Genomic DNA, 27,867 nt, shown 5'->3' with positions numbered 1-27,867 from the left:
ACATGTGCGAGTCACCAGCGTTTATTTGTGTCTCCAATGAATACGTTTGTTTTAACAGTTGAATACAGTTGCTCGTGAACACATGTGCGAGTCACCAGCGTTTATTTGTGTCTCCAATGAATACGTTTGTTTTAACAGTTGAATACAGTTGCTCGTGAAAACATGTGCGAGTCACCAGCGTTTATTTGTGTCTCCAATGAATACGTTTGTTTTAACAGTTGAATACAGTTGCTCGTGAACACATGTGCGAGTCACCAGCGTTTATTTGTGTCTCCAATGAATACGTTTGTTTTAACAGTTGAATACAGTTGCTCGTGAACACATGTGCGAGTCACCAGTGTTTATTTGTGTCTCCAATGAATACGTTTGTTTTAACAGTTGAATACAGTTGCTCGTGAACACATGTGCGAGTCACCAGCGTTTATTTGTGTCTCCAATGAATACGTTTGTTTTAACAGTTGAATACAGTTGCTCGTGAACACATGTGCGAGTCACCAGCGTTTATTTGTGTCTCCAATGAATATGTTTGTTTTAACAGTTGAATACAGTTGCTCGTGAATACATGTGCGAGTCACCAGCGTTTATTTGTGTCTCCAATGAATACGTTTGTTTTAACAGTTGAATACAGTTGCTCGTGAACACATGTGCGAGTCACCAGCGTTTATTTGTGTCTCCAATGAATACGTTTGTTTTAACAGTTGAATACAGTTGCTCGTGAACACATGTGCGAGTCACCAGCGTTGATTTGTGTCTCCAATGAATATGTTTGTTTTAACAGTTGAATACAGTTGCTCGTGAACACATTTGCGAGTCACCAGCGTTTATTTGTGTCTCCAATGAATACGTTTGTTTTAACAGTTGAATACAGTTGCTCGTGAACACATGTGCGAGTCACCAGCGTTTATTTTTGTCTCCAATGAATACGTTTGTTTTAACAGTTAAATACAGTTGCTCGTGAACACATGTGCGAGTCACCAGCGTTTATTTGTGTCTCCAATGAATACGTTTGTTTTAACAGTTGAATACAGTTGCTCGTGAACACATGTGCGAGTCACACGCGTTTATGTGTGTCTCCAATGAATACGTTTGTTTTAACAGTTGAATACAGTTGCTCGTGAACACATGTGCGAGTCACCAGCGTTTATTTGTGTCTCCAATTAATACGTTTGTTTTAACAGTTGAATACAGTTGCTCGTGAACACATGTGCGAGTCACCAGCGTTTATTTGTGTCTCCAATGAATACGTTTGTTTTAACAGTTGAATACAGTTGCTCGTGAACACATGTGCGAGTCACCAGCGTTTATTTGTGTCTCCAATGAATACGTTTGTTTTAACAGTTGAATACAGTTGCTCGTGAACACATGTGCGAGTCACACGCGTTTATGTGTGTCTCCAATGAATACGTTTGTTTTAACAGTTGAATACAGTTGCTCGTGAACACATGTGCGAGTCACCAGCGTTTATGTTTGTCCCCAATGAATACGTTTGTTTTAACAGTTGAATACAGTTGCTCGTGAACACATGTGCGAGTCACAAGCATTTATGTTTGTCTCCAGTTAATACATTTATGAATATCTGTAAAAAAAAAGATTTCTAATTTGAAAGTTTAATGGTTGACAGAGCAGTGTCATGATTACAGTTGTTTGTGAACAAATGTGCGAGTCACACACGTTTATTTTTCAATCATCTTCATGATCATCTGAAGTATGAAAATAATTTTTGTGGTTTGAAAGTTTTAACTGTTGATTTCCTGACACGTTACGAAGACAGTTGTTCGTACGTGCTCGTGAACACATGTGCGAGTCACCAGCGTTTATTTGTGTCTCCAATGAATACGTTTGTTTTAACAGTTGAATACAGTTGCTCGTGAACACATGTGCGAGTCACCAGCGTTTATTTGTGTCTCCAATGAATACGTTTGTTTTAACAGTTGAATACAGTTGCTCGTGAACACATGTGCGAGTCACCAGTGTTTATTTGTGTCTCCAATGAATACGTTTGTTTTAACAGTTGAATACAGTTGCTCGTGAACACATGTGCGAGTCACCAGCGTTTATTTGTGTCTCCAATGAATACGTTTGTTTTAACAGTTGAATACAGTTGCTCGTGAACACATTTGCGAGTCACCAGCGTTTATGTGTGTCTCCAATGAATACGTTTGTTTTAACAGTTGAATACAGTTGCTCGTGAACACATGTGCGAGTCACCAGCGTTTATTTGTGTCTCCAATGAATACGTTTGTTTTAACAGTTGAATACAGTTGCTCGTGAACACATGTGCGAGTCACCAGCGTTTATTTGTGTCTCCAATGAATACGTTTGTTTTAACAGTTGAATACAGTTGCTCGTGAACACATTTGCGAGTCACCAGCGTTTATGTGTGTCTCCAATGAATACGTTTGTTTTAACAGTTGAATACAGTTGCTCGTGAACACATGTGCGAGTCACCAGCGTTTATTTGTGTCTCCAATGAATACGTTTGTTTTAACAGTTGAATACAGTTGCTCGTGAACACATGTGCGAGTCACCAGCGTTTATTTGTGTCTCCAATGAATACGTTTGTTTTAACAGTTGAATACAGTTGCTCGTGAACACATGTGCGAGTCACCAGCGTTTATTTGTGTCTCCAATGAATACGTTTGTTTTAACAGTTGAATACAGTTGCTCGTGAACACATGTGCGAGTCACACGCGTTTATGTGTGTCTCCAATGAATACGTTTGTTTTAACAGTTGAATTCAGTTGCTCGTGAACACATGTGCGAGTCACCAGCGTTTATGTTTGTCTCCAATGAATACGTTTGTTTTAACAGTTGAATACAGTTGCTCGTGAACACATGTGCGAGTCACAAGCATTTATGTTTGTCTCCAGTTAATACATTTATGAATATCTGTAAAAAAAAAGATTTCTAATTTGAAAGTTTAATGGTTGACAGAGCAGTGTCATGATTACAGTTGTTTGTGAACAAATGTGCGAGTCACACACGTTTATTTTTCAATCATCTTCATGATCATCTGAAGTATGAAAATAATTTTTGTGGTTTGAAAGTTTTAACTGTTGATTTCCTGACACGTTACGAAGACAGTTGTTGGTACGTGCTCGTGAACACATGTGCGAGTCACCAGCGTTTATTTGTGTCTCCAATGAATACGTTTGTTTTAACAGTTGAATACAGTTGCTCGTGAACACATGTGCGAGTCACCAGCGTTTATTTGTGTCTCCAATGAATACGTTTGTTTTAACAGTTGAATACAGTTGCTCGTGAACACATGTGCGAGTCACCAGTGTTTATTTGTGTCTCCAATGAATACGTTTGTTTTAACAGTTGAATACAGTTGCTCGTGAACACATGTGCGAGTCACCAGCGTTTATTTGTGTCTCCAATGAATACGTTTGTTTTAACAGTTGAATACAGTTGCTCGTGAACACATGTGCGAGTCACCAGCGTTTATGTGTGTCTCCAATGAATACGTTTGTTTTAACAGTTGAATACAGTTGCTCGTGAACACATGTGCGAGTCACCAGCGTTTATTTGTGTCTCCAATGAATACGTTTGTTTTAACAGTTGAATACAGTTGCTCGTGAACACATGTGCGAGTCACCAGCGTTTATTTGTGTCTCCAATGAATACGTTTGTTTTAACAGTTGAATACAGTTGCTCGTGAACACATGTGCGAGTCACAAGCATTTATGTTTGTTTCCAGTTAATACATTTATGAATATCTGTAAAAAAAAGATTTATAATTTGAAAGTGTTAATGGTTGACACAGCAGTGTCATGATGACGGTTGTTTGTGAACAAATGTGCGAGTCACACGCGTTTATTTTTCAATCATCTTCATGATCATCTGAAGTATGAAAATAATTTTTGTGGTTTGAAAGTTTTAACTGTTGATTTCCTGACACGTTACGAAGACAGTTGTTGGTACGTGCTCGTGAACACATGTGCGAGTCACCAGCGTTTATTTGTGTCTCCAATGAATACGTTTGTTTTAACAGTTGAATACAGTTGCTCGTGAACACATGTGCGAGTCACCAGCGTTTATTTGTGTGTCCAATGAATACGTTTGTTTTAACAGTTGAATACAGTTGCTCGTGAACACATGTGCGAGTCACCAGCGTTTAATTCTGTCTCCAATGAATACGTTTGTTTTAACAGTTGAATACAGTTGCTCGTGAACACATGTGCGAGTCACCAGCGTTTATTTGTGTCTCCAATGAATACGTTTGTTTTAACAGTTGAATACAGTTGCTCGTGAACACATGTGCGAGTCACCAGCGTTTATTTGTGTCTCCAATGAATACGTTTGTTTTAACAGTTGAATACAGTTGCTCGTGAACACATGTGCGAGTCACAAGCGTTTATGTTTGTCTCCAATGAATACATTTGTTTTAACAGTTGAATACAGTTGCTCGTGAACACATGTGCGAGTCACCAGTGTTTATTTGTGTCTCCAATGAATACGTTTGTTTTAACAGTTGAATACAGTTGCACGTGAACACATGTGCGAGTCACCAGTGTTTATTTGTGTCTCCAATGAATACGTTTGTTTTAACAGTTGAATACAGTTGCTCGTGAACACATGTGCGAGTCACCAGCGTTTATGTTTGTCTCCAATGAATACGTTTGTTTTAACAGTTGAATACAGTTGCTCGTGAAAACATGTGCGAGTCACCAGCGTTTATTTGTGTCTCCAATGAATACGTTTGTTTTAACAGTTGAATACAGTTGCTCGTGAACACATGTGCGAGTCACAAGCATTTATGTTTGTTTCCAGTTAATACATTTATGAATATCTGTATAAAAAGATTTATAATTTGAAAGTTTTAATGGTTGACACAGCAGTGTCATGATGACAGTTGTTTGTGGACAAATGTGCGAGTCACACACGTTTATTTTTCAATCATCTTCATGATCATCTGAAGTATGAAAATAATTTTTGTGGTTTGAAAGTTTTAACTGTTGATTTCCTGACACGATATGAAGACAGTTGCTGGTACGTGCTCGTGAACACATGTGCGAGTCACCAGCGTTTATTTGTGTCTCCAATGAATGCATTTGTGATTTGTTTTAACAGTTGAATACAGTTGCTCGTGAACACATGTGCGAGTCACCAGCGTTTATTTGTGTCTCCAATGAATACGTTTGTTTTAACAGTTGAATACAGTTGCTCGTGAACACATGTGCGAGTCACCAGCGTTTATTTGTGTCTCCAATGAATACGTTTGTTTAAACAGTTGAATACAGTTGCTCGTGAACACATGTGCGAGTCACCAGCGTTTATTTGTGTCTCCAATGAATACGTTTGTTTTAACAGTTGAATACAGTTGCTCGTGAACACATGTGCGAGTCACCAGCGTTTATTTGTGTCTCCAATGAATATGTTTGTTTTAACAGTTGAATACAGTTACTCGTGAACACATGTGCGAGTCACCAGCGTTTATTTGTGTCTCCAATGAATACGTTTGTTTTAACAGTTGAATACAGTTGCTCGTGAACACATGTGCGAGTCACCAGCGTTTATTTGTGTCTCCAATGAATACGTTTGTTTTAACAGTTGAATACAGTTGCTCGTGAACACATGTGCGAGTCACCAGCGTTTATTTGTGTCTCCAATGAATACGTTTGTTTTAACAGTTGAATACAGTTGCTCGTGAACACATGTGCGAGTCACAAGCATTTATGTTTGTTTCCAGTTAATACATTTATGAATATCTGTAAAAAAAGATTTATAATTTGAAAGTGTTAATGGTTGACACAGCAGTGTCATGATGACGGTTGTTTGTGAACAAATGTGCGAGTCACACACGTTTATTTTTCAATCATCTTCATGATCATCTGAAGTATGAAAATAATTTTTGTGGTTTGAAAGTTTTAACTGTTGATTTCCTGACACGATATGAAGACAGTTGCTGGTACGTGCTCGTGAACACATGTGCGAGTCACCAGCGTTTATTTTTGTCTCCAATGAATGCATTTGTGATTTGTTTTAACAGTTGAATACAGTTGCTCGTGAACACATGTGCGAGTCACCAGCGTTTATTTGTGTCTCCAATGAATACGTTTGTTTTAACAGTTGAATACAGTTGCTCGTGAACACATGTGCGAGTCACAAACATTTATGTTTGTTTCCAGTTAATACATTTAAGAATATCTGTAAAAAAAGATTTATAATTTGAAAGTTTTAATGGTTGACACAGCAGTGTCATGATGACGGTTGTTTGTGAACAAATGTGCGAGTCACACACGTTTATTTTTCAATCATCTTCATGATCATCTGAAGTATGAAAATAATTTTTGTGGTTTGAAAGTTTTAACTGTTGATTTCCTGACACGATATGAAGACAGTTGCTGGTACGTGCTTGTGAACACATGTGCGAGTCACCAGCGTTTATTTGTGTCTCCAATGAATACGTTTGTTTTAACAGTTGAATACAGTTGCTCGTGAACACATGTGCGAGTCACCAGCGTTTATGTGTGTCTCCAATGAATACGTTTGTTTTAACAGTTGAATACAGTTGCTGGTGAACACATGTGCGAGTCACCAGTGTTAATTTGTGTCTCCAATGAATACGTTTGTTTTAACAGTTGAATACAGTTGCTGGTGAACACATGTGCGAGTCACCAGCGTTAATTTGTGTCTCCAATGAATACGTTTGTTTTAACAGTTGAATACAGTTGCTCGTGAACACATGTGCGAGTCACCAGCGTTTATGTGTGTCTCCAATGAATACGTTTGTTTTAACAGTTGAATACAGTTGCTGGTGAACACATGTGCGAGTCACCAGTGTTAATTTGTGTCTCCAATGAATACGTTTGTTTTAACAGTTGAATACAGTTGCTCGTGAACACATGTGCGAGTCACCAGCGTTTATGTGTGTCTCCAATGAATACGTTTGTTTTAACAGTTGAATACAGTTGCTGGTGAACACATGTGCGAGTCACCAGTGTTAATTTGTGTCTCCAATCAATACGTTTGTTTTAACAGTTGAATACAGTTGCTGGTGAACACATGTGCGAGTCACCAGTGTTAATTTGTGTCTCCAATGAATACGTTTGTTTTAACAGTTGAATACAGTTGCTGGTGAACACATGTGCGAGTCACCAGTGTTAATTTGTGTCTCCAATGAATACGTTTGTTTTAACAGTTGAATACAGTTGCTGGTGAACACATGTGCGAGTCACCAGCGTTTATTTGTGTCTCCAATGAATACGTTTGTTTTAACAGTTGAATACAGTTGCTGGTGAACAAATGTGCGAGTCACACATGTTTATTTTTCAATCATCTTCATGATAATATGTAAAAAAAAAGATTTATAATTTGAAAGTGTTAATGGTTGACACAGCAGTGTCATGATGACGGATGTTTGTGAACAAATGTGCGAGTCACACGTGTTTATTGTTCAATCATCTTCATGATCATCTGTAAAAAAAAAGATTTATAATTTGAATGTTTTACTCGTATATTTCGTCGACAGGCGTCATACAGGAAACAGGGACTTGCTTGCAAACAAATGTATTGTGTTGTCGACTCACTCGTTCTTTTATTTCTGAATGTTTTGAATGAAATAAAGCACTGAAGAACAAACAAACAAACCTATTTTCTTAAGTTTGTTTTTTTTCTTCACAGGTCAAAAGATCTGTTGAAGTATAACTTTTTAAAAGCATTTAAAGACCACCAGCACTAATGATGACGTCATCGTTTGACCTTTGCAACTATGAGGACGTTTTCTATTAAATCGACACGTGGGGGAGCAGCGGGAAAGCTCGAGGAAGTTTAACTCACTGCCGCCACACCCTGGCTGAACATGGAAACGGCAGTAAAGGAAACTGGAAGATAAGGGCTTCTGATAAAAATAATAAACATTCAAATAATCATAGCTGGTCCAGTGACATTTTTATGTAGGGATTTGACACCATTTTATTTCCTAAATATGTTTCACAACTTCATCCGGTTTATATTGATGTAATTTAATGTTAGCTTGATGCTAATGAGGTTGCGGTTATTATGATGAAGAGATTATTTGCTATAGTTATTTTAAAACCTCATTCTGGTCATTTTTAATGGTTACAGGTGAGTGTAAAAGTGGTGGATGGTCATCAACAGTGATATGTTTGTGAATAAACTATATTTATTTGCATTGATTCTGTTTATAATATTTGTTTTTGTCATTCGTCATATCCGGTCTATCTCGTTGCAAATCGTGAAAAGTATTCTTGGTTCGCCTATTTTTCACCACATTCATCTGCCTATTACCATGGAAACAGTTCAACTAGTCTAAACTATTAGTGTAATGTAGCGATCAAGACTCAGACAGTTAATGATGAATAATAACGTTTATTATGCTCCTTGTTTACAGCGTAGAAGCTGAAAACACATTTTAATTATACCACTGACATACATCACACAGATTAAACCAAATAAATAAAAAACAATAATTGAGAAAAAAACTAAAAATGTTTTAAATAATGTTGATCAAATTGAAAAATGGCGTGAGAACCGAGTCTCTGCATTTAGATTTCTCAGTTTCATTTTCCTTTTTTTCAATTTGCAGTGGTGAGTGGGTAGAGTGGGTAGAGTGGGTAGAGTGGGTAGAGTGGGTAGAGTGGGTAGAGTGGGTAGAGTGGGTAGAGTGGGTAGGACATGTTATTAGTTTTCCCTTTGCTTTTTATAGCTTTATTCTGTATAAAGCCTGTGAACGTATTGCAGTATTTTTCACTTTTATATCAAAACAAGGAGCATAATAAACACTCATTATTATTCATCATAAGCTGTCAACGTCTTGATTTCTTCATGAAACTAATATTGAGTTTTTTTCCTCTGTTTCTTTTATCGGAAAAGGCAGATATCTAGAATATCTTTCACTATCCGCCACTGGTCTGCGATTCAAGTTCGCCTCGTTTATGAGAAAGCGTGAATTCCACACCCGGCCGTGGTGAGTTCCTGCACTGAATACTGAAATAATGAAAGCAGCTGTGTGTGAGTAAAACCTGAAGTTACAAAGCATACGACTCAGGAGTTTCAATTAGTTACATTTTTGGTTGTTTTTATTACAGTTGATGTAAGACACCTATTAGTTTACTTGTTTTAAACTAAAATTCAACTTGTATACTTCAAGGTTACTTTTGACATCTCTTGGAAAAAAAGAAGTATATTTAAGTGTACTAAGAGTATATTTTTACTGTAATTGACGTGGTATACTTATATAGTATATATAAGTAGTATAGTTGATAAAATAAACTCTAACTTCACTACTATTTGCTGAGAGTTCATTGACCTTTTTAAGAAAGTGTTTAAGTGGTCATAATATTACGTCATGTTAAAGGGATTTTCTATTCTACCTCAACTTTGAATGTGTGAAATATGTATCAAAAATGGACTTAGCAACAAAGGAATGCATTTTTTTTTGTTAGGTCAGTTTATTTTTATTTTTATAAATATGCAAAAGTTCCGGCCAATGGTAAAAGACACAGAAGCTGGGTTCAGCAGGTTGCCGTGGTGACGCCGCAGAACCGCGTCCAGATATTCCTGCCGCTTGACCGCCATCAGAAGTCTTTATCCCAGCCCGACAGCTCGTCCGGAGGCTCGTCCGTGTCCGGAGGAAACAGGTCGAAGTGGCTGTGATCCGTGGGACCCTTGAGCTGCACAGGGAGACCAACACTCAGGGGGGGGTGGAAGCTGTCACATGATGTTAGCGTGACGAACAGGACTCCTGTCAGGCTCCTGATCCTGGACCACGTCAGAGTGACCATCTCACCTGATGGTGTCACCAGTGACTCACCTCCCTCCTCAGCGGCGAAGGAAGCTTGTGTCGCCTCAAACCCTCCCAGTTGAATCCCTGGAACCACCTTCAGGACGAGACCATTGTTAGATGTTCGTCCTCTCGATCCATCACACGGATGACACCAGACTTTTGCTCTGAGTCGATCGTGAAGACACTCACTTGTGCTTCTTGATGTCTGTGATTCCACTCTTCTGGTTCCCGAGTCGCTCCACCGGGTTTAATCTGGGAGTTTAAGAGATCCAGAGACTCAGAAACGTATCTTCATCATCATTCGTCGCACCGTGCAGCGTCTCTCTCGCTCCAAGCTCTCGCTCCAAGCAGAACAATCGTTTCTCTTTTTGTTCGCCTTATTCCTGGAGCATCCGTGAACATCTACATTTAGTTTTGGACCAACATCCTCCGAAGTCGAATCAGGCCGAGGACAAGTTCGAAAAACTTCCCGGTGAGCGCATTCGTCAAACTTTCCTCTCACTATGTCTCCTCCTTCTCCCTCCTCTTTTCTTTCCTGCTCGGTGTGTCAGATGTTCAGTTACGCTTCGACCTCCTTTAGAGATAGCATTAGTTGTGTAAAGTGTAGCCTGTTAGCTAGACTGGAGGTGAAGCTCGTTGAACTAGAGAGCCGGTTGTGCGCTGTCGAAGCTAAACCTCTAGCTAGCCAGTGTCAGGTAGACAGTGCACAGCCACATAGCCTAGCAGGTAGTCCTCCAGCAATTCCCGAGCAGCCGGGAAACCAGGGTCGGTGGGTGACTGTTTGTGGGAGGAATAGTTCCCGGCCAAAGTCAACGGAGCACCACCAACCCCTTAGCATTTCGAACAGATTTTCTCCACTCGACAAGTCACCGGTCGAGGAACCTGCTCTGTTCGTAGGCGATTCCATACTTCGGAACGTTAAACTAGCGAAGCCAGCGAGAGTAGTCTGCATTCCTGGGGCCAGAGCGGGCGACATTGAATCAAATTTAAAGCTGCTGGCTAAAGCTAAACATAAATACAGTAAGATAATTATTCATGTCGGCAGCAACGACATCCGATTACGTCGCTCTGACGTCACCAAGGTTAACGTTCAGTTAACATTCGCACGAACAATGTCGGACTCCGTAGTGTTCTCTGGACCCCTTCCCAATATGGCCAATGATGATATGTTTACTCGCTATTCATCATTTAATCGCTGGTTGTCGGAGTGCTGCCCTGCAAATGGGGTTGGCTTTGTTAACAACTGGAAAACCTTCTGGGGAAAACCTGGTCTGCTTAGGAGAGACTGCATCCATCCCACGTTGGAAGGAGCATCTCTCTTGTCTAGCAGTGTTGAGAGTTTTAGTGTAACGTGACTCAGACTTCAGATCAGAAGGCAGAACTGCAGTCTTCCACACTCTTCTGCCCGCCTTTAACCACATAAAGAGGGTCAATCTGACCCGCTTAATAAAACCAAGAAAAAATGTCAGTAAAAGAGCTGTTAAAGAAAATCTAATTCAAATAAATCTAAATCAAATAAATACTACCATTGTAGAGGACAGGAGAATTAAGTGTGGATTGTTGAATATCCGATCCCTGTCCTCAAAAGCTGCACTAATAAATGAATTTATATCAGATAAAACCATTGACTTATTCTGCTTAACCGAAACCTGGCTGTCTATAGATGATTACGTATCTTTAAATGAATCAACACCACCCAGCCACACTAACTTTAACGCCCCTCGACGCTCTGGTCGAGGAGGTGGAATCGCAGCCATCATCAACTCATGTCTGTCAAGCTTTACTAGACCACAATGTGATTTAAACTCTTTTGAAAGTATTATACTTAGCGTATCTAATACAACCTTGAGATCAGGTCAGTCACTTCTCTTTGTTGGAGTCTATCGTCCCCCTGGACCTTATTCTGAATTTTTGTCTGAATTCCTGGAGTTCCTGACCAGCCTGGTGCTTAAATCAGATAAAGTGATTATTGTTGGTGACTTTAACATCCATGTTGATATGGTCCATGATAGCTTAGCTAACAGGTTTAACTCTATCCTGGAGTCATTTGGTTTCTTTCAGTATGTACATGAACCGACTCACTGTTTTAAGCACACATTAGATCTTGTCCAAGCATACAGACTTGAAATTAAAAATGTTATTGTCTCTCCTCAGAATTCAGTTCTTTCCGACCATCAATTAATAACCTTTGATTTTATCTTAAATTACCCAAGTCTACAGAGCAGGAGCACTCTCAAAAGATGTCTGTCTGAAAGTGCTGTTACCAAGTTTATGGAAATAATTCCCTCTGTGCTCAGTGTGTCAAGAAACTCTACCCATAGTCACCCCGACATTGATAACTTTGTGGGCAGTTTTACAGACTCGTTGCATAATACGCTTGACTTAATTGCACCACTAACTCAAAAGACTGTTAACAGAAGTAGTCTTGCTCCCTGGTCTACTCAGGAAACACGTAAATTAAAACAGGATTCTAGACGACTAGAGAACAAATGGCGTTCATCAAAACATAATGAATTCTACCAGGACTGGCAGGATAAGTTAAAAATATACAAGGCATCTCTTCGGAAAGCCAGAGCCAGCTATTACTCATCACTAATAGAAGCAAATAAGAATAACCCCAAGTTCTTATCCAGCACTGTAGCCAGGCTGACACAGAGCCATCAGTCCATTGAGCAGTCCATCCCTCCTCATCTCAGTAGCAGTGACTTCATGAACTTTTTTAATGAAAACATTGTAACTATCAGAGGAAAGATTAAAGACCTGCTAGATTCTTCTAATACAACCGGTCCAGCCTCACCGGACACAGACACTATGACTGATACATATTTTGACTCCTTTCTACCAGTGAGTCCTCGACAGCTGTCCCAGGTTGTTTCCTCCTCAAAGTCCACAACATGTCTTCTCGATCCTATTCCCACATGGCTACTTAAAGAACTGTTCCCCTTACTTAGCACTTTCATACTTGACATTATTAACTTGTTAATAACATCCGGCTATGTGCCTCAGATTTTTAAAGTTGCAGTAATTAAACCTCTGCTTAAAAAACCCACTCTCGATCCAGAGGTCCTCACTAACTATAGGCCTATCTCTAATCTTGTCTTCATTTCAAAACTTCTGGAGAAAGTGGTAACAAGTCAGCTCTGTGATTATCTCCAGGACAATGATCAATTTGAGGTGTTTCAGTCTGGTTTTAGGGAACACCACAGCACAGAGACCGCCCTGGTAAAAGTAAGTAACGACCTACTGATGGCCTCTGATCAGGGCCATGTTTCAGTTCTTGTTCTTCTAGATCTCAGTGCTGCATTTGACACTGTCGAACAACCAAATCCTTCTACAGAGGCTAGGAAACCATATAGGCATTCGTGGAACTGCTCTTAACTGGTTTAAATCTTACCTGTCGGATAGAACGCACTATGTACATGTCAACCACCTCTCATCGACACAGACTAAGGTCAGCTATGGTGTCCCACAAGGTTCTGTTCTTGGTCCAATACTATTCACAATCTATATGCTCCCACTAGGGGACTTGATCAGAAGACACTCTATAAACGTTCACTGTTATGCTGATGACACCCAACTCTACTTGTCCATGAAGCCAGATGAAAGAAATCAGCTAACACTACTACAGTCCTGTATTACAGATATCAAGTCCTGGATGACCAAAAACTTCTTCCTACTGAACTCGGAAAAGACTGAGGTTTTACTAGTTGGTCCGCAACATCTCAGACAATCTTTAACTAATGATCTTTACATAATGGACTTGCTCCTGCTACTAGCACCACTGTAAAGAATCTGGGTGTATGCTTTGACGAGAACTTATCATTTAACTCACACATAAAACAAATCTCACGGACTGCTTACTTCCACCTTCGTAACATTTCAAAAATCAGGCACTTCCTTCCTTTAGATGCTGCTGAGAAGCTTATCCATGCTTTTGTAACTTCTAGGCTGGACTATTGTAACTCTCTTCTGTCAGGATGTTTTAAAAAGTCTCTCAGAACTCTTCAGCTCATTCAGAACTCTGCAGCTCGTGTCCTGACTAAGACTAAGAGGCGCAAACACATTTCCCCTGTGCTGTCTTCCCTACATTGGCTTCCTGTAGAATTTAGAATACAATTTAAAATCCTTCTCCTAACCTATAAAGCCTTACATGGTCTAGCACCAACATACATTAAAGATTTAATCCAAACTTACCAACCCTCTAGGACCTTACGATCCTTAAACTCTGATCTATTAGTTATACCACAAATCTCTAAATGTAGATTTGGAGCTAGGGCCTTCAGTTTTCAAGCCCCTCTGCTGTGGAACCAACTACCGGCTTCAGTCCGGAGGGCAGACACCCTCTCTATGTTTAAAAACAATCTTAAAACCTTACTTTTCGATAAAGCCTATAACTAACTTAACTGTTTATCTTTAGCTGCTATAACTAACTTAACTGTTTATCTTTAGCTGCTATAACTAACTTAACTGTTTATCTTAGCTGCTATAGGCTGAGAATGCTGGAGGAGTTTTAGACACCGAGCTCTGTATATCCTTCTTTTCTGCATTACATTCATCACCTGTGCAGTTTAAACCCACACCTTTTTATTTCTCTCCCGGAGCCCCAGGGCTCCACCTCCAGAGCTGCTGCTGATCCAGGATCTTCACCACGTCATCAGATCCCGAGTTCTCTCCAGCACCTCCATGGACTCTCCTACACTCTCCTCTTTTTTTTCTCACTATAATTTCCCTTACTCCTCTCCTTATCCATCTGTCTACCCCCCCATCCTTCCTCCCAGCCGGTCAAAGCGGCAGGCCGTCAACAATGAGTCTGGTTCCGCTTGAGGTTTCTGCCTTCTAAAAGGAAGTTTTTACAGCTCACTGTACAGTGTTTCGCTTCTTGCTCTTTGTTGAATTGCTGGGATCTATTCACAATCAACATTTCACTCAGACTGACACACTATCTCAAGACAAGCTTGGAACAGAATTAGAGACATGACACTGGTTATTTAAACGCCTGTTTGTCTGCCTTTTCACACCTTGGGTCGTGGATCAAAAGAACGAAGCGGGACACATCCGTAAGGGGGGAACTAGGAGACAGAAACCCTCACCCAAGAACATTTGAATGATTAGAAAAGGAAACAAATTAGGAAGGAATCTCCACAGGGGATCGTGGCACAGGAAGCTTGAAGGAACCAATATGGCGATAGGGGGAGGACCTCTCGGCCCGGAATTTGCCTTATATATAGCGATGTTTCTACAGTTCGAGACCTTTTCTCCCGTAGCTATTGACCTGTATAGTCGCCGGGAGAAAGTGCGTCCGATCGATCGTAAAGCTTGTATTTTGTTTGACTTGAAGCGAAGAATAAACGACCCGTGACACTCTGCATTGACCTTTCTCGCAACAAAGCGAAGCATACGAACCAGGAAGTGACGGCGTGTTGGAGCGACCAGAACGGACTCCTGTTTTGTCCGTTTTAATCAATATCCTAAAATAAATCGCTTTTGACAGTTATTGTTACAATGACGTCATCATGGACTTTTACACGTCTACGGAACTTCCTAAGCGGAAGACAAACATTTTGCGGGTGAATTTAAAAGTATAGATTACTATCCATTAAACATATTTTATTTGATGTCAAATATTTATAAGTACTGCTGCTGTTCTTATAAGATTAGATTACATATTTACGTTAACTTATTTGAGCGTCCATCTTTTGCTCATTATCTACAAGCGTGTATTTCATATCCACCTTTAAGGCTCAACCAAGCACAGCTCTTGAAACGATGACTCAAATAGCAGGAAAGGATTCTCAGAATCTAGCTATATTCGCCCCCTGCTGGTGGAAACTAGAGGTTGCAGTCCACAAACCAATTTCTGTTCTATTGATTATCACTGTCTTAAAGGTGTTTTATTTTGAAATAAAAGTTACATTAGCTTGTGACTCTTGACACGTCGAGTCAAGTTTACTCCAAAATTAAACCTGTAAACTAGTGGGAAAATGTTTTTATATGAAGGTCCATGAAAATAATGTTAAACAAAAAATGCTGGGGCCCCTGATGTAAATGACTAAAATGGCAGTCGGTAACAACAATAATATGACTTTATGAAGCATCAAGTTGAGGATTTTTCTCAAGGTTTTTAGGTGATATATATATTAAAAAAATGTAACACTTAATTAAGGATAATAATTACTTAATCTCTCTTAACCTATTGACAGAACTAGTCATTGTTGACATCATCATCATTTACCTGCACAGTTTTCGGATGAGGTCGTCTGGATGCTTGCCAATCCTCTTGGGAAAATCCACTTTCTCGATCCCATGGAGAACCATTGTGTAGATCTTGATGGGGTCTGAGCCGGAGAACGGTGGACTGGAGAGAGTAGGAGCTCATGGTTTAGTAGCTGCAGTATTCCCATTATACATTTAACGCTAGGGGGCGCCATGACCTCATCCTGAACTATGATTCGTCTTGTTATTGCATTCTGAACGTCTCTGGGTTGCATGAGGTGTTGACATGAATTCTAAACGTTTGATTTCAGGAAGAACTTGTTTTTCTCATGTAAACCGCTCGTTAAAATTCACGATCTGGTTTGAAAACTTGTCGCCAGGATCTCGGCACAGTTTAGGCAACGGGTCGCTGGTGTTACGTCACTTACTTTCCGGTCAAAAGCTCAAAAACGAGGATTCCCAAAGACCAACAGTCCGCCCCAAAGTTGTGGCCTTTGTTCAGAATGACCTCGGGGGCAACGTACTCGGGGGTTCCACAGAATGTCCAGGTCTTCTTCCCAAAGCCGATCTTTTTAGCAAAACCAAAGTCTGCCTAGAAAGTAAGTAAGTAAGTATTTGTAAAGATCTTTCTATACCAGGGTCACAAAGCACTTTAACAATCAAAAACAATACACAGTTAAAATATATACTTTAAAAGGCCAAAACAACATAAGACAAACACAGAAAGAAAATTCAGGAAAAAGCTCAAATAAAAATGTCTTCAGATTTTTCTTAAAGGAGTCAGTAGATCATCAAACACAGAGATCGTTCCAAAGCTTAGGAGCAACAGTCTGGAAGGATTTCTCTCCTCTGGTCCTGAACCGTGTTCAGGAACCATCAGTAGATTCTGATCCACAGACCTCAGAGCCCGAGCTGGGGTGTAAGTCTGGATCAGATCACTGATGGAAGGTCTGACCATGAATAGATCTGAAAGTAAGAACCAGAATTTTAAAATTGATCCTGAAAGAAACTGGCAGCCAGTGAAGAGTTTTAAGGATCGGAGAAATGTGAGTTCTTCTACTAGAGCGGCTCAGAATTCTGGCTGCAGAGTTTTGTATGAACTGCAGGCGAGAAGATCCTTCTTGTTTAGACACCAAAATAAACTGTTACAATAGTCTAAATGACACAAACACATGGAACATACCATCTTCACGTAGCCTCTGGCATCCAGCAGAAGGTTCTCAGGTTTGAGGTCTCTGTAGATGATCCCGAGTTTGTGGAGGTAGTCAAAGGCCTCTAAGACGCAGCAGGTGCAGAACCGGGCCGTGGGATCGTTGAAGTGGCTCCTGGAAGAGAAGTATGAGTATCTAATATATGTGTCTTTGCTCGGAGATCGTACGAACATGTCCCGGAGCACCGTCCAGAGTTCTCCTCCAAGACAGACCTCCAGCAGCATGTACACAAACTTGTTGTCCAGGAATGTTCTGAAAAACCTGAAACGACAAAAATAAGGCTGTTCAGGAAAGACTTTTTGTTTTCTGCGTCCACACGACGACTGCAGACACTGCAGCTGAATCACTACCCGCTTGTGACCTGATGATAGTCACGACTGGATGAAAGAGTTTTTATTTTAATGGGACTCCTGAGGGCCCCTCAGCTCACAGGAGTTACAGCGCTGCAGGGTATTTACACTTCCCAGGTCCTGCAGTGGAGCAGAAGGTAGGAGTGTCGAGCAGGAACTGAGTGTTAATAGGAAACATCATCGTGTTTGCACAGAGCTTTTGTTCCGGGGAGATGAATGTGTGGCTGGGGAGAGGATCAGAGCGAGCAGCATTCTGAGGCCGACTGCACAGCAACATGTGACGCCAGCGTTCCATCCTGCTCTTCTCATGGGCTGAATGTGGCAACAGATGCTAACATGCTAACATGCTACGGTTGAAGGTTGCTTGTCCTACAGTTTAGGGCAGAAGCTTCATGTTTATTTGATCATCTATCATCACAATAAATACATAAACAATTTAAAGTATCCATCCATCCGTCCGTCCGTCCGTCCGTCCGTCCGTCCGTCCGTCCATCCATCCATCCATCCATCCATCCATCCATCCATCCATCCATCCATCCATCCATCCATCCATCCATCCATCCATCCATCCATCCATCCATCCATCTCTCTCTCTTTCTCTCTGTCTCTCTCTCTCTCTATCCATCCATCCATCCATCCATCCATCCATCCATCCATCCATCCATCCATCCATCCATCCATCCATCCATCCATCCATCCATCCATCCATCCATCCATCCATCCATCCATCCATCCATCCATCCATCCATCCATCCATCCATCCATCCATCCATCCATCCATCCATCCATCCATCCATCCATCCATCCATCCATCCATCCATCTCTCTCTCTTTCTCTCTGTCTCTCTCTCCATCCATCCATCCATCCATCCATCCATCCATCCATCCATCCATCCATCCATCCATCCATCCATCCATCCATCCATCCATCCATCCATCCATCCATCCATCCATCCATCCATCCATCCATCCATCCATCCATCCATCTCTCTCTCTTTCTCTCTGTCTCTCTCTCTCTCTATCCATCCATCCATCCATCCATCCATCCATCCATCCATCCATCCATCCATCCATCCATCCATCCATCCATCCATCCATCCATCCATCCATCCATCCATCCATCCATCCATCCATCCATCCATCCATCCATCCATCCATCCATAGTTCAGTCTTCAGGTTACCTGATGATAAAGGGCGAGCTGGTTTGCTGAAGGATGTTCTTCTCCGAGTAGATGTGCTCCTGCTGCCTGGTGTCCACAACATGCTGCTTCTTGATACACTTGAGTGCAAATGTCACGTCCTCATCTCGCAGCTTCACCTTGAAGTGATGGATTCACCCAAATTTCAACGCTCGTTTTCTACTCGTCCTCATCTGAACTAATAGTTTGGATTATTTTAAGAGTGATATGTTCCTTTTTCAGGCAAAGATTATTGGTAAAGATGTACGTCCATGCTAATGTAGCGACCAGCACTCACATGTTTTTATCTTCATCCTCGTCCAAAACATTACCTCCATGCTGCTCGTCTGTAACGACCATCTTGTATTGAAGCCTCAACGTTAGCAATTGTACTGAAATAAATTAAATAAGACCTTATTTTAGTTTTAAGTTTAAGCTTTCTAACAGAAGCTCCAGGTCTCTCAGCTCATCAAAGTTTAAACTGAGAGTCTGGGATCTTCAGCTAAAACAAGCTTAAAGGTCAACTAATGTGTGTATTTGTGTGTGTGTCGTTGTTGTGATGTGTGACTCTATTGTATCATCGGTGTGTGTTTGTACAAAACTATCTTTTCATTGAAATATTGACATTAGAAAATGATCTTGAGCTCCGCCCACTAAAACACTATTTTTCTGGAGATTAAAGCTCTTTAACCATAACCATAACCACACCCACTCTGCTGTGATTGGTTAAATATAAAGGCTTGTCATGCAGCATCATTAATCCCGGAAGTCTCCACCTCCAATGGACTCGTTGTATAACAAAGTGGGCGTGATTACAGCTGGCTGGAGGAGGAGTGAAGCCATTATTACTTCATAATGGACTCTCGTAACTTCGTTTGCCCAGATTTCAGAGCAACTTTCTAAAGTAATAAGTTGAAAACATGGTCATGATGAGGAACTTGAGTGAGTCAAGAGAGTTTTCAAATTATTTGACCAATAGATTATAAAGACTTTTAAAAAAAAATTCAGACCAATTCCTCATGTGGAGGCTTCAAGTGTCTTATTGGACGAAGATGAAGACGAAGACAACTCAGTCGCTACATTAAAATGAACAACATTTGTGTCTATAAAACAGATTACTCTGAAAATAATTAGTCGACACTAGAGTGACTGGAAAACGATTGAAATTTGAATTTCTGGTAAATTTTGCACTTTAAATGCAGAACTATTAAAGGCGAACATCACATTCCTAGAATCTGTGTCAGTCAGCAACTCACCAGCTCCACTCGTCCAAACCCGCCCGTGCCCAGCGTGGCGATGACCTCCAGGCTCTTGAAAGGCTGTCGATTTGGAATGAGAGCAATCTTCTCCTGGAGTCTCCTCAACTCACAACCCTCCGTGGAGTCGGCCAGTGGGGAGAGTTGTCTGGAGGACACATGTGCTCTTAGATGTTCAATTCACATTTGTGAGTTTAATGATCTTGTCAATATATATCTTTCTTCCTCATTGTCCATCATGAGTCAAGGATGTTCACAGAAATGGATGCTGGTGCGATGGAAGACTTACAAGGCGTTCCTCTTCTTGTCGCTCCTCGTGAGGTGATTCACGTATTCTTTGAGATTGACCTGCAGCTCCTCATACGTTCCCACCATCTGGTTGAAGTTCCTACAACATTTGAATCAGATGGATCGGTGTCTAAACAAGGGTTTACCCGTTGACATTCAAACCATGACTAGTTGGATCTGGTCATGGCTAGTAACATAAATCTGGGTCTCATTTACAAAAGACTGTGTTGGATCAGATGGTGAACTCATGAGTTTCCGGTCTTTTAATAGATGAACTCCTGGTGCACGGGTTAAAGATAGTAAAATGCTAAAATCACCGACTGTTGTTACTCACTCTCGGTCCACGACAAGACACTGAGTGTCGCTCTCGCGGCTGATGATGTTGGCCGAACGAACATCCTCACTGAATGATGGTGCAAGGAGATGAAGTCCAAATAAATCATGAGCAATAAACACACTTTTTTTTAAATGAACTGTTTCCTCAGAGCAGCTCTTATGTTTCTGACCTGATCAGTGCTTTTTCGCCAAAATAATCTCCGACTCCTAAAGTCTTGATTTCCTGCGGCTCGGTGAAGCCCTCGGTGCTCTGGGTGACGATCACCTACAGAAGAGACTTTCAACCAATGAATCGAACCGTTCTACAACAATAGATACAACATTTAAACATGAATTCTGAGACTTGGATATTAATAATTGACCAACCCCTCCTTTTGCAATGATGAAGAACGTATTCCCCTCCTCTCCTTCTCGAATGATGTACTCTCCTTTGTCAAAATATTCCTAAACATCAAGAATCATTTATGTTTATTTTTGCATGTAATACTTTAAAAAAAAAACTTGAAAAAGTGACTCACAACTTCTAAACAATCCACAATCTTTGCCAATTTCTCCTCCGGCAGCTGCTGAAGCAGAGACACACTACATAAAAACAAAAGGGAAAAAATAAATGAAAGAAAACAAGTAGCTAGATGACCAGTTTGACACAGCTATACATTTCGATAGATATGTCTTTAATGTGGTAAGTCAACTGCATTGTTTGCATTTTGGCTTCTAAAACTACAGAGACATACCTGGGCTGTGTCCCAAATCACTCACTTCTGCACTTACACTTAATATTTACAGTGCGCAAATGCTGCCCGATGAGCAGTGTGCGAAAATGTAGTGCGCAATGAGCACTCAATCGGCCGGAAAATTGAGTGTGGATCGATGGACACTTTCCACCCTCAACGTCCTCCATCTTAGTGACGTAGATGAAGCTAAACTGAAGCTAAACTGAAGCTAAACTGAAGCTAAACTGAAGCTAAACTGAAGCTAAACTGAAACTAAACTGAAGCTAAACTGAAGCTAAACTGAAGCTAAACTGAAGCTAAACTGAAGCTAAACTGATGCTAAACTGAAGCTAAACTGATGCTAAACTGAAGCTACGTCACTGACGACACGTCATCGGAGCAGATACTGACGTAAATGTCGAGAAAACACTTATTTTACCACAAAACAACACAACAACAATAATAACAAAATGAAACACAAGTGAATAACTTTTTTTTAACTGGAAAGCGTTAAAAAGTAGAAGAAGAAGAAACTGTCGAGTCAAGTGTGTAGCACTTTGATTTGAGACAGAACTACACTGTCGAAATTTGAGCACTGGACAAGTAAGTGTACTGTCTTACAGTGTACTGTACCGCAGTGCACTCAGACACAGCACAGGTTAGAAGAGCTTAGAGGGATGTTACGATGTGTTTGATGCCAGGTAGCAAAAGTAAATGATCATCACAAATGGTTTGATTACATGTTGCCCAAACAAAAAAACTTGTATTTCACCTTCTTAAGAAGTTGAAGTATTCCTGGTAGGTGGCCTGCGAGGTCTGCTTCATGATGGTCTGGAAGGTCTGACGGTCCAGGGCCCAGATGTGACACTGCGTCACAGCTATTGAAGAGCGAAAGTGTCAATCGAAAACACAAATCATTGAAAATATTATGATCAAATATTAGAAACATCTTCACAAAACTAGCTCAGCTCTTGATGATTTGGTTCCTTACCTTTCACAGTCGCAGTTCTCTGGCAGTTGTACAGTATGGCCAGCTCACCAAACGCCGTCTCTGGACGCATGTCGCCCAGAAGCTTCCCGTTCTGAGTCACTTCCAGCAGGCCATCTGGAGTTCAGTGCATTATCCTGATAAGCTTCACTCTCACCAGTCCAGATAAACACCAGACGCAGTAAAACCATAGTATTTTCCCCCCTGAATGATACCACCCAGATACCTGCGAGGACGTAGAGGTAGTTTCCGGCCTGTCCCTCCTGGATGACCAGCTGACCCATGCTGTACACCTTCATGAACATACAGTCCACCATCTCCTTCAGCTGCTGGGGCTCCAGCCTCTTCAGGAAGTCGTTCTTCAGAACAGCATTGTTGATCAGCTGCTTGGTGCTTCGACACAAAAACATCGTCTTAAAAAGAGATATTAACACACTGTGGACATCGATGATGAACTGTAAGATAAATACTTATTTTACTCCAATACCTGGGACAATAACAAAGCCCTGGTTGTTTGTTTCTTTATACTGACCTTCCTCCTCAACATCCTTTTGTGTTCCAGTCTCCTGGTTGCTGATTAGGTTTTTCGGGTCGACCAGCGTATATTCATAAGACGAGTGCACCTGATTACCACATCACACAGATGATGTCCCGGAGCCTTTTGAGACGGACTCCAGGAGCTGCTGGGTTCATGCACACGCGCCGTAATTGAAGATGCTCATAATGAGGATCCTGAATTAAGAGGCTGCAGCTTCCTGCCATTATCTCTTATCACAGCGCTGAGACCAACAACTACAATGTTTGCACTCCTATTATTTCACATCTGAATTGAACATTGAAGCTTTGCTTACACAATCATTATTTGAGGAGAATGTGCACTAATTATGAGGCTGACATTTGAGCAGAACAATATTTACGGTGTGGCAAGACATTTATTTGCTTATTAATATGAATGACGTTTAAACTGAAGTTATTCTGTTTTAAAAGCAAATTGGTTCGGCAGCATTTTGCGTCACCGTGCTGCACGAAACAAATTAAATTGTAATCTTTGTTTCCCTATAACCTGAAAAATCTGAGACGGTCTGTGAAGTTGACAAGTTGGACAAAGAAGACGATGTGGAACAAAGTGCAAACAACCCTGAAAGTGTCATGATTATTAAGTGATCACAAAAGTCCAGAACTAAATAATTATAACACTTTTGTAATAACAAGTCAAATAAAAGTATTCTTAGAGTCTTCCCTGTTTTAAGATGAATACGTTTGTGAGAATAAATGTCAATAAAAGAAGCACACTCAGTATAATCATATATTAGAACAACACAAATGATGTAAACAAATACTATGAACTCGTCTGAATCTGATTCACAAACGATGCACATGTATAGAAGATTAGATTAGATTAGAACACAGAGGTCTGGATGACTTTAGTTCATGATCACGGTTTTAAACACAATTTTAATACAAGAAACTCTCAATAATCACATCAGTGATCAACATGATTTAAAAGTTAGTTAAGCGTTTAACCGTGCTATGACTAAACTAAACTTGTTAAAATATATTTTTGTGCCGTCCTGAACTTTGTGAAAGTTACATCTGTCAGTCATATTAAACACAAACTCTCTATTCATAAAATTTAAGGCAGTTTCCAAAGATAAAGTCAACATCGACACTAACAATAGAGTTTGTAACTGTTGACTATCACGCCGTCGAATGAAAGTTTCTCTCGTCTCTACAGAACAGCAAAGTTAACTGCCTCGTTTGTTTTCGTCTTTTTCTTTTCTCTGATCTTCTCATATTCTTTGTCGTGATGCTTCTCTAGATGCTTCATAAAGTTAGTGTAGAATCCTGTGATTGTTCTTCTCCAAACATCTGTCTTCTCTGCAGCAGATGCGCTGCTGTTAGCTATGGCCCGTGACATCAGCACAAAGAGACTTGTTATACTGCTTAGATCGGATCCCTAAATCGCTTTTTCACCAATACCCGACTTTAAGACTTCACTTGCAGGTTGTTTAATGTTTCTTCTGCAATTTTGAAAATCAATCTGCAAGTTGCAACCTGCAGGTTTTTCAAGGCACTGTTGGTTGAGATGCCTGGACACTCACCATGAATCTTTGTGGACGGTCCTCGGCACCGGTTCAGGCCGGACGCCCCCACAAAAGTTCTCAGACGTGGGCTCGGCCGACACGCCCTCTTTGGCGCGCAGCCTGCGGTGGACCTCCACGGCCACCTTGTGGAAGCGCCGTGGCCCCTGATTGATGACGCTGAAGTGATGGTGGCACCACAGAGAGCCGCTGTCGTTGTAGCCGATGGCGTCCTGGAGCTTGTCGATCTGCGACGTCTTGGCTTCTAGCTCGCTCTGGAGATGCAGCAGCTGAATCTTCTGGGCCGTCAGCTTCAGGTCTCGCTGGGCCAGCTCGGCCTCGAGGTGCGCGATCCTCAACCTGTGAACCAGAGCGAGGATGAAGCCACCGGGCAACAGGTGAAAATCGCACTAAATGGAGTGATCGGTGTCGTGAATATGTCAAGATGCTCTTCCTCAGTATTCTAGAGAAACTTTAAAGATAAGACTTAAGACTGAGAGGTTTGTCCTATCAGTTCAAGTTCAAGTTCAAGTTCTTTTATTTGTCAAATATACATGTATCAAGACATGCAGCATAAATGAAACTGTGGTCCTTTCTGACCCACATCAGTTGTGATCAACAGTGATTCTTGCATTAAATATTGAAAACTCAACCTTAACAACATGTCCATTAGGAATTATTATGGTGTTGATAGCAGATTCTTGGTAACAAAAGTCTATCTTTAAACATGAGTGACTTTAGATTTAAGGTCCATATTCTCAACAGCCTGGCATGATGTCAAATGTGTTGCTACATGATAGAAATACACAAGTTCTCTCCATCGACGACCATCGTAATCGCTGCCGATGACACAACGAATGTCAACCAGCACCAGGAGGACAAAATATGATTTAAAAAAAGTGAAGCTTGAACACTGTTTGTTTGCGATTGCCCCGGTGGTGCTGGTGGACCACATGTGTAACACTGGACCGTCTCTAGATCGATACTTTTGTCACATGATTCTAAGTATCAAGTCAATGAATCCTCAACTTCTGTTCTCGAGCTCTAGGAGTGTAAAAACAACACATTGCACTTTCAAACATGGTATGAATTCTGATGGTGCACTCTGACATGAGGATGTCTCGTCCAGGCGGGTCAGCGTGGACACAGGTCTTCTCCGCCCGAGTTGCTTTTATGGAGCCGTTGCCCATGACCAGGAACCGACCGGCCACCATAGAAACTGATGCGTCCTGCCGAGACATTCCAGAGACAGTGTAGAGATCATTGTCTGAACATCTGTGTCACTAACAGCGACTGGATCTTTGCTCAGCATCTCGACTGTCATTCACTCAAACAGATCCAGAGTCAGTGGACGTACCTGCGTGTTATGGAAGGAAGAGCTGCAGGACGACCATCCCGCTGCTCACAGACGACCAACGGCTCCGTCTGAGCTTTCTAAGCTGGTCTGAGAGGGGAGGGGTCTGACGGGCACTGACCGAGTGTTTGGCAGCCCCTGGTGGTCTTGGCAACCGACACAACACACACACACACATCAACCTTATGTTGGTTTTCTTTATTTCATCAAGTGTCTAAACAAGTGTTTTATCTCGATCCGTGATGACAGCTGCCGTGTCTGCATAAAAAAGTAAAAATGATTGAAACAAATACAAGGTCACTCTGACACCAGAACTCTGGAGCGATAAATAAACAAGTACATGTGCAGCTTCTTGACAGCCGTGGGCACAGAAACACAATATTGTCTGTGATATGGAAAATAAAAAGGTTACGATCAACATGCACGTCCGTGTAATGCCCCCCCGTCGTCCATCGCAGGTCGACACTCACTCAACGCAAACACTGGAAAGTGACCGTGTGGCATCTGGATGGACCTTCATCTGTCTAGAAAACGCACAAAAACTCCACCTGGCCGGTCAATCTGTGTGTCTGCAAGTTTAAAATGATGACAACACACAGGTCTGAGCACTTATTGTGCCGTTATTTACGTCATAAAACTGAGCAACCAGTTACAGATTGAAGGAGACGGTTCGTGTCCACGTTTGTAACAGTTGAGCAAACAAAACCCTTTCTTTCTTTTTTAAAAATGTCACTCTATACACTCTCACAGCGACTGCTGTGCGAGCGCTCGACCCCATCGACTTGTGGAGTTATCTTTCCACACCAGCTCAACATCTGCAAAGCGAGAACTGAGAAAGATATTTTGTGATGTGAAGACTTTATAATCCTTCATCTGACGTGTTTAAAGTTCAACTAATGTGTTGATTTAAGTGTGTCTTAAATAGATGTTCGACTCTATTGACTCATCAGTGTGTGTTTGTACAAAACTCTCTTTTAACTGTAATATTGACATTAGAGAATGATCTTAAGCTCCGCCCACTGAAAACTCTTTTTCTGGAGATTAAATCTTGTTTACCATAACCACACCCACTCGGCTGTGATTGGTCAAACATGGAGGTTTGTCACTGCATGTCATCAAATACTGAAGTCTTCACCTCCAAGGGACTCGTTGTATAAAGAAAGCGGGGCGTGATTACAGCTGGCTGGAAGAGTGAAGCCATTATTACGTCATAATGGACTCTTGTAACCTCTCGTTCGCCCAGATTTCAACTTTATCAAGTAATAAGTTAAAACATGGTCATGATGAGGAACTTACTGCATCTTGGAGAGAAAGACTTCAACGTTTGAAACATGTGAGTGAGTGACGAGAGTTGGGTTTTCACATTAGTTGATCTTTAAGGACTATATTACCAGTGTTTAAACATAGCAATTTTGCAATTTTTTATTAACGTTTCTTACGAGCTTAAATATCTGTAACTGCTTGCTCAGTTTTATGAGACTCGACATTCATTAAACACAGGAAGTGACCTCAATACACGCCAGACAAAAGAAAGATTCTATTTACAGTACATTTGCTCTCACTGTCGTCACGTTAAACTTCAGAATACCGTCTTGTTAATGTGCAACAAGTGCCACGTTCATTTCATAGAAATAAAGTATACATCCAAACTCAATACAAACTAGAATTATATGACCCCACGACACACCGTGGTCCCCCCCCACCATACCCCAACACACCTTTGAGAAATGCCAGATCAATGAAAATAACTTGTTTTCGACTGATTGAATGAACTTTTGAGACTCGATCACGCGTTGGTCGAGCATCGTGAGAACACGGTTATAAACGGAGGACCGTCACGGGGATCTGAGCACAGATAGAAAGTTGAGAATGTGTTCACCTGACTCAGCATGAACTTATTATGTGGGTGTGTTTACAAGGCAGCTGTCAGTACGTCAAAAGGAATGTGTCTCTTTACACTCATCGAAGGTGTTTGGGTTTCCTTCAGAATTAGCTGTGTTTACAATAAAATAAATAACTTTACTTTTTGATCTGGACGCTGAAATCTGTCCTCAGTGAAATCATGAAACAAGTTCCACACCAAAGGATAATATATATACTACAGAAGAAAAGATATTCAGAGCTGCTCTCGACACCGAGTCCTTCA

At 41.0% G+C, this 27,867-nt stretch overlaps 2 protein-coding genes across 2 annotated transcripts; one reads left to right on the top strand and one right to left on the bottom strand.

The window, feature by feature from the left end:
- Positions 1 to 9,506: 9,506 nt before the first annotated feature.
- Positions 9,507 to 25,581, bottom strand: prkg2l (protein kinase cGMP-dependent 2, like). Its single transcript, XM_087802511.1, has 19 exons — positions 25,478 to 25,581; positions 24,389 to 24,727; positions 22,513 to 22,679; positions 22,290 to 22,403; positions 22,071 to 22,176; positions 21,104 to 21,167; positions 20,952 to 21,029; positions 20,756 to 20,850; positions 20,584 to 20,652; positions 20,251 to 20,349; positions 19,962 to 20,109; positions 18,709 to 18,845; positions 17,350 to 17,439; positions 17,151 to 17,292; positions 16,396 to 16,559; positions 15,987 to 16,109; positions 9,944 to 10,006; positions 9,782 to 9,848; positions 9,507 to 9,641 (listed from the first exon to the last, which is right to left on the bottom strand). Exons 1-19 carry the CDS (start codon positions 25,579 to 25,581, stop codon positions 9,546 to 9,548), a joined length of 2,265 nt encoding a protein of 754 aa, XP_087658637.1. The 3' UTR covers positions 9,507 to 9,545.
- LOC148069080 (uncharacterized) lies at positions 10,258 to 11,109 on the top strand. The gene has a single exon (XM_087803230.1). The coding sequence runs from the start codon at positions 10,258 to 10,260 to the stop codon at positions 11,107 to 11,109; it is 852 nt and encodes a 283-aa protein (XP_087659356.1).
- Positions 25,582 to 27,867: the final 2,286 nt, after the last annotated feature.

Source organism: Callionymus lyra, chromosome 11 (assembly GCF_982586985.1).
Source record: "Callionymus lyra chromosome 11, fCalLyr1.hap1.1, whole genome shotgun sequence".
NCBI classification, from domain to species: domain Eukaryota; kingdom Metazoa; phylum Chordata; class Actinopteri; order Syngnathiformes; family Callionymidae; genus Callionymus; species Callionymus lyra.
Note: the sequence above shows the minus strand (reverse complement) of the source record. Positions and strands in the feature narration are given on the sequence as shown.

Coding starts and splice junctions, on each gene's coding strand:
- LOC148069080 (XM_087803230.1), top strand. CDS start 10,258: ATGTCTCCTCCTTCTCCCTCCTCTTTTCTTTCCTGCTCGGTGTGTCAG.
- prkg2l (XM_087802511.1), bottom strand. CDS start 25,581: ATGGTGGCCGGTCGGTTCCTGGTCATGGGCAACGGCTCCATAAAAGCA. Junction 20,350..20,583: donor TGTCTTGTCGTGGACCGAGA/GTGAGTAACAAC, acceptor CAAATGTTGTAG/GAACTTCAACCAGATGGTGG. Junction 10,007..15,986: donor CTCATCCGAAAACTGTGCAG/GTAAATGATGAT, acceptor TTAAACTCCCAG/ATTAAACCCGGTGGAGCGAC.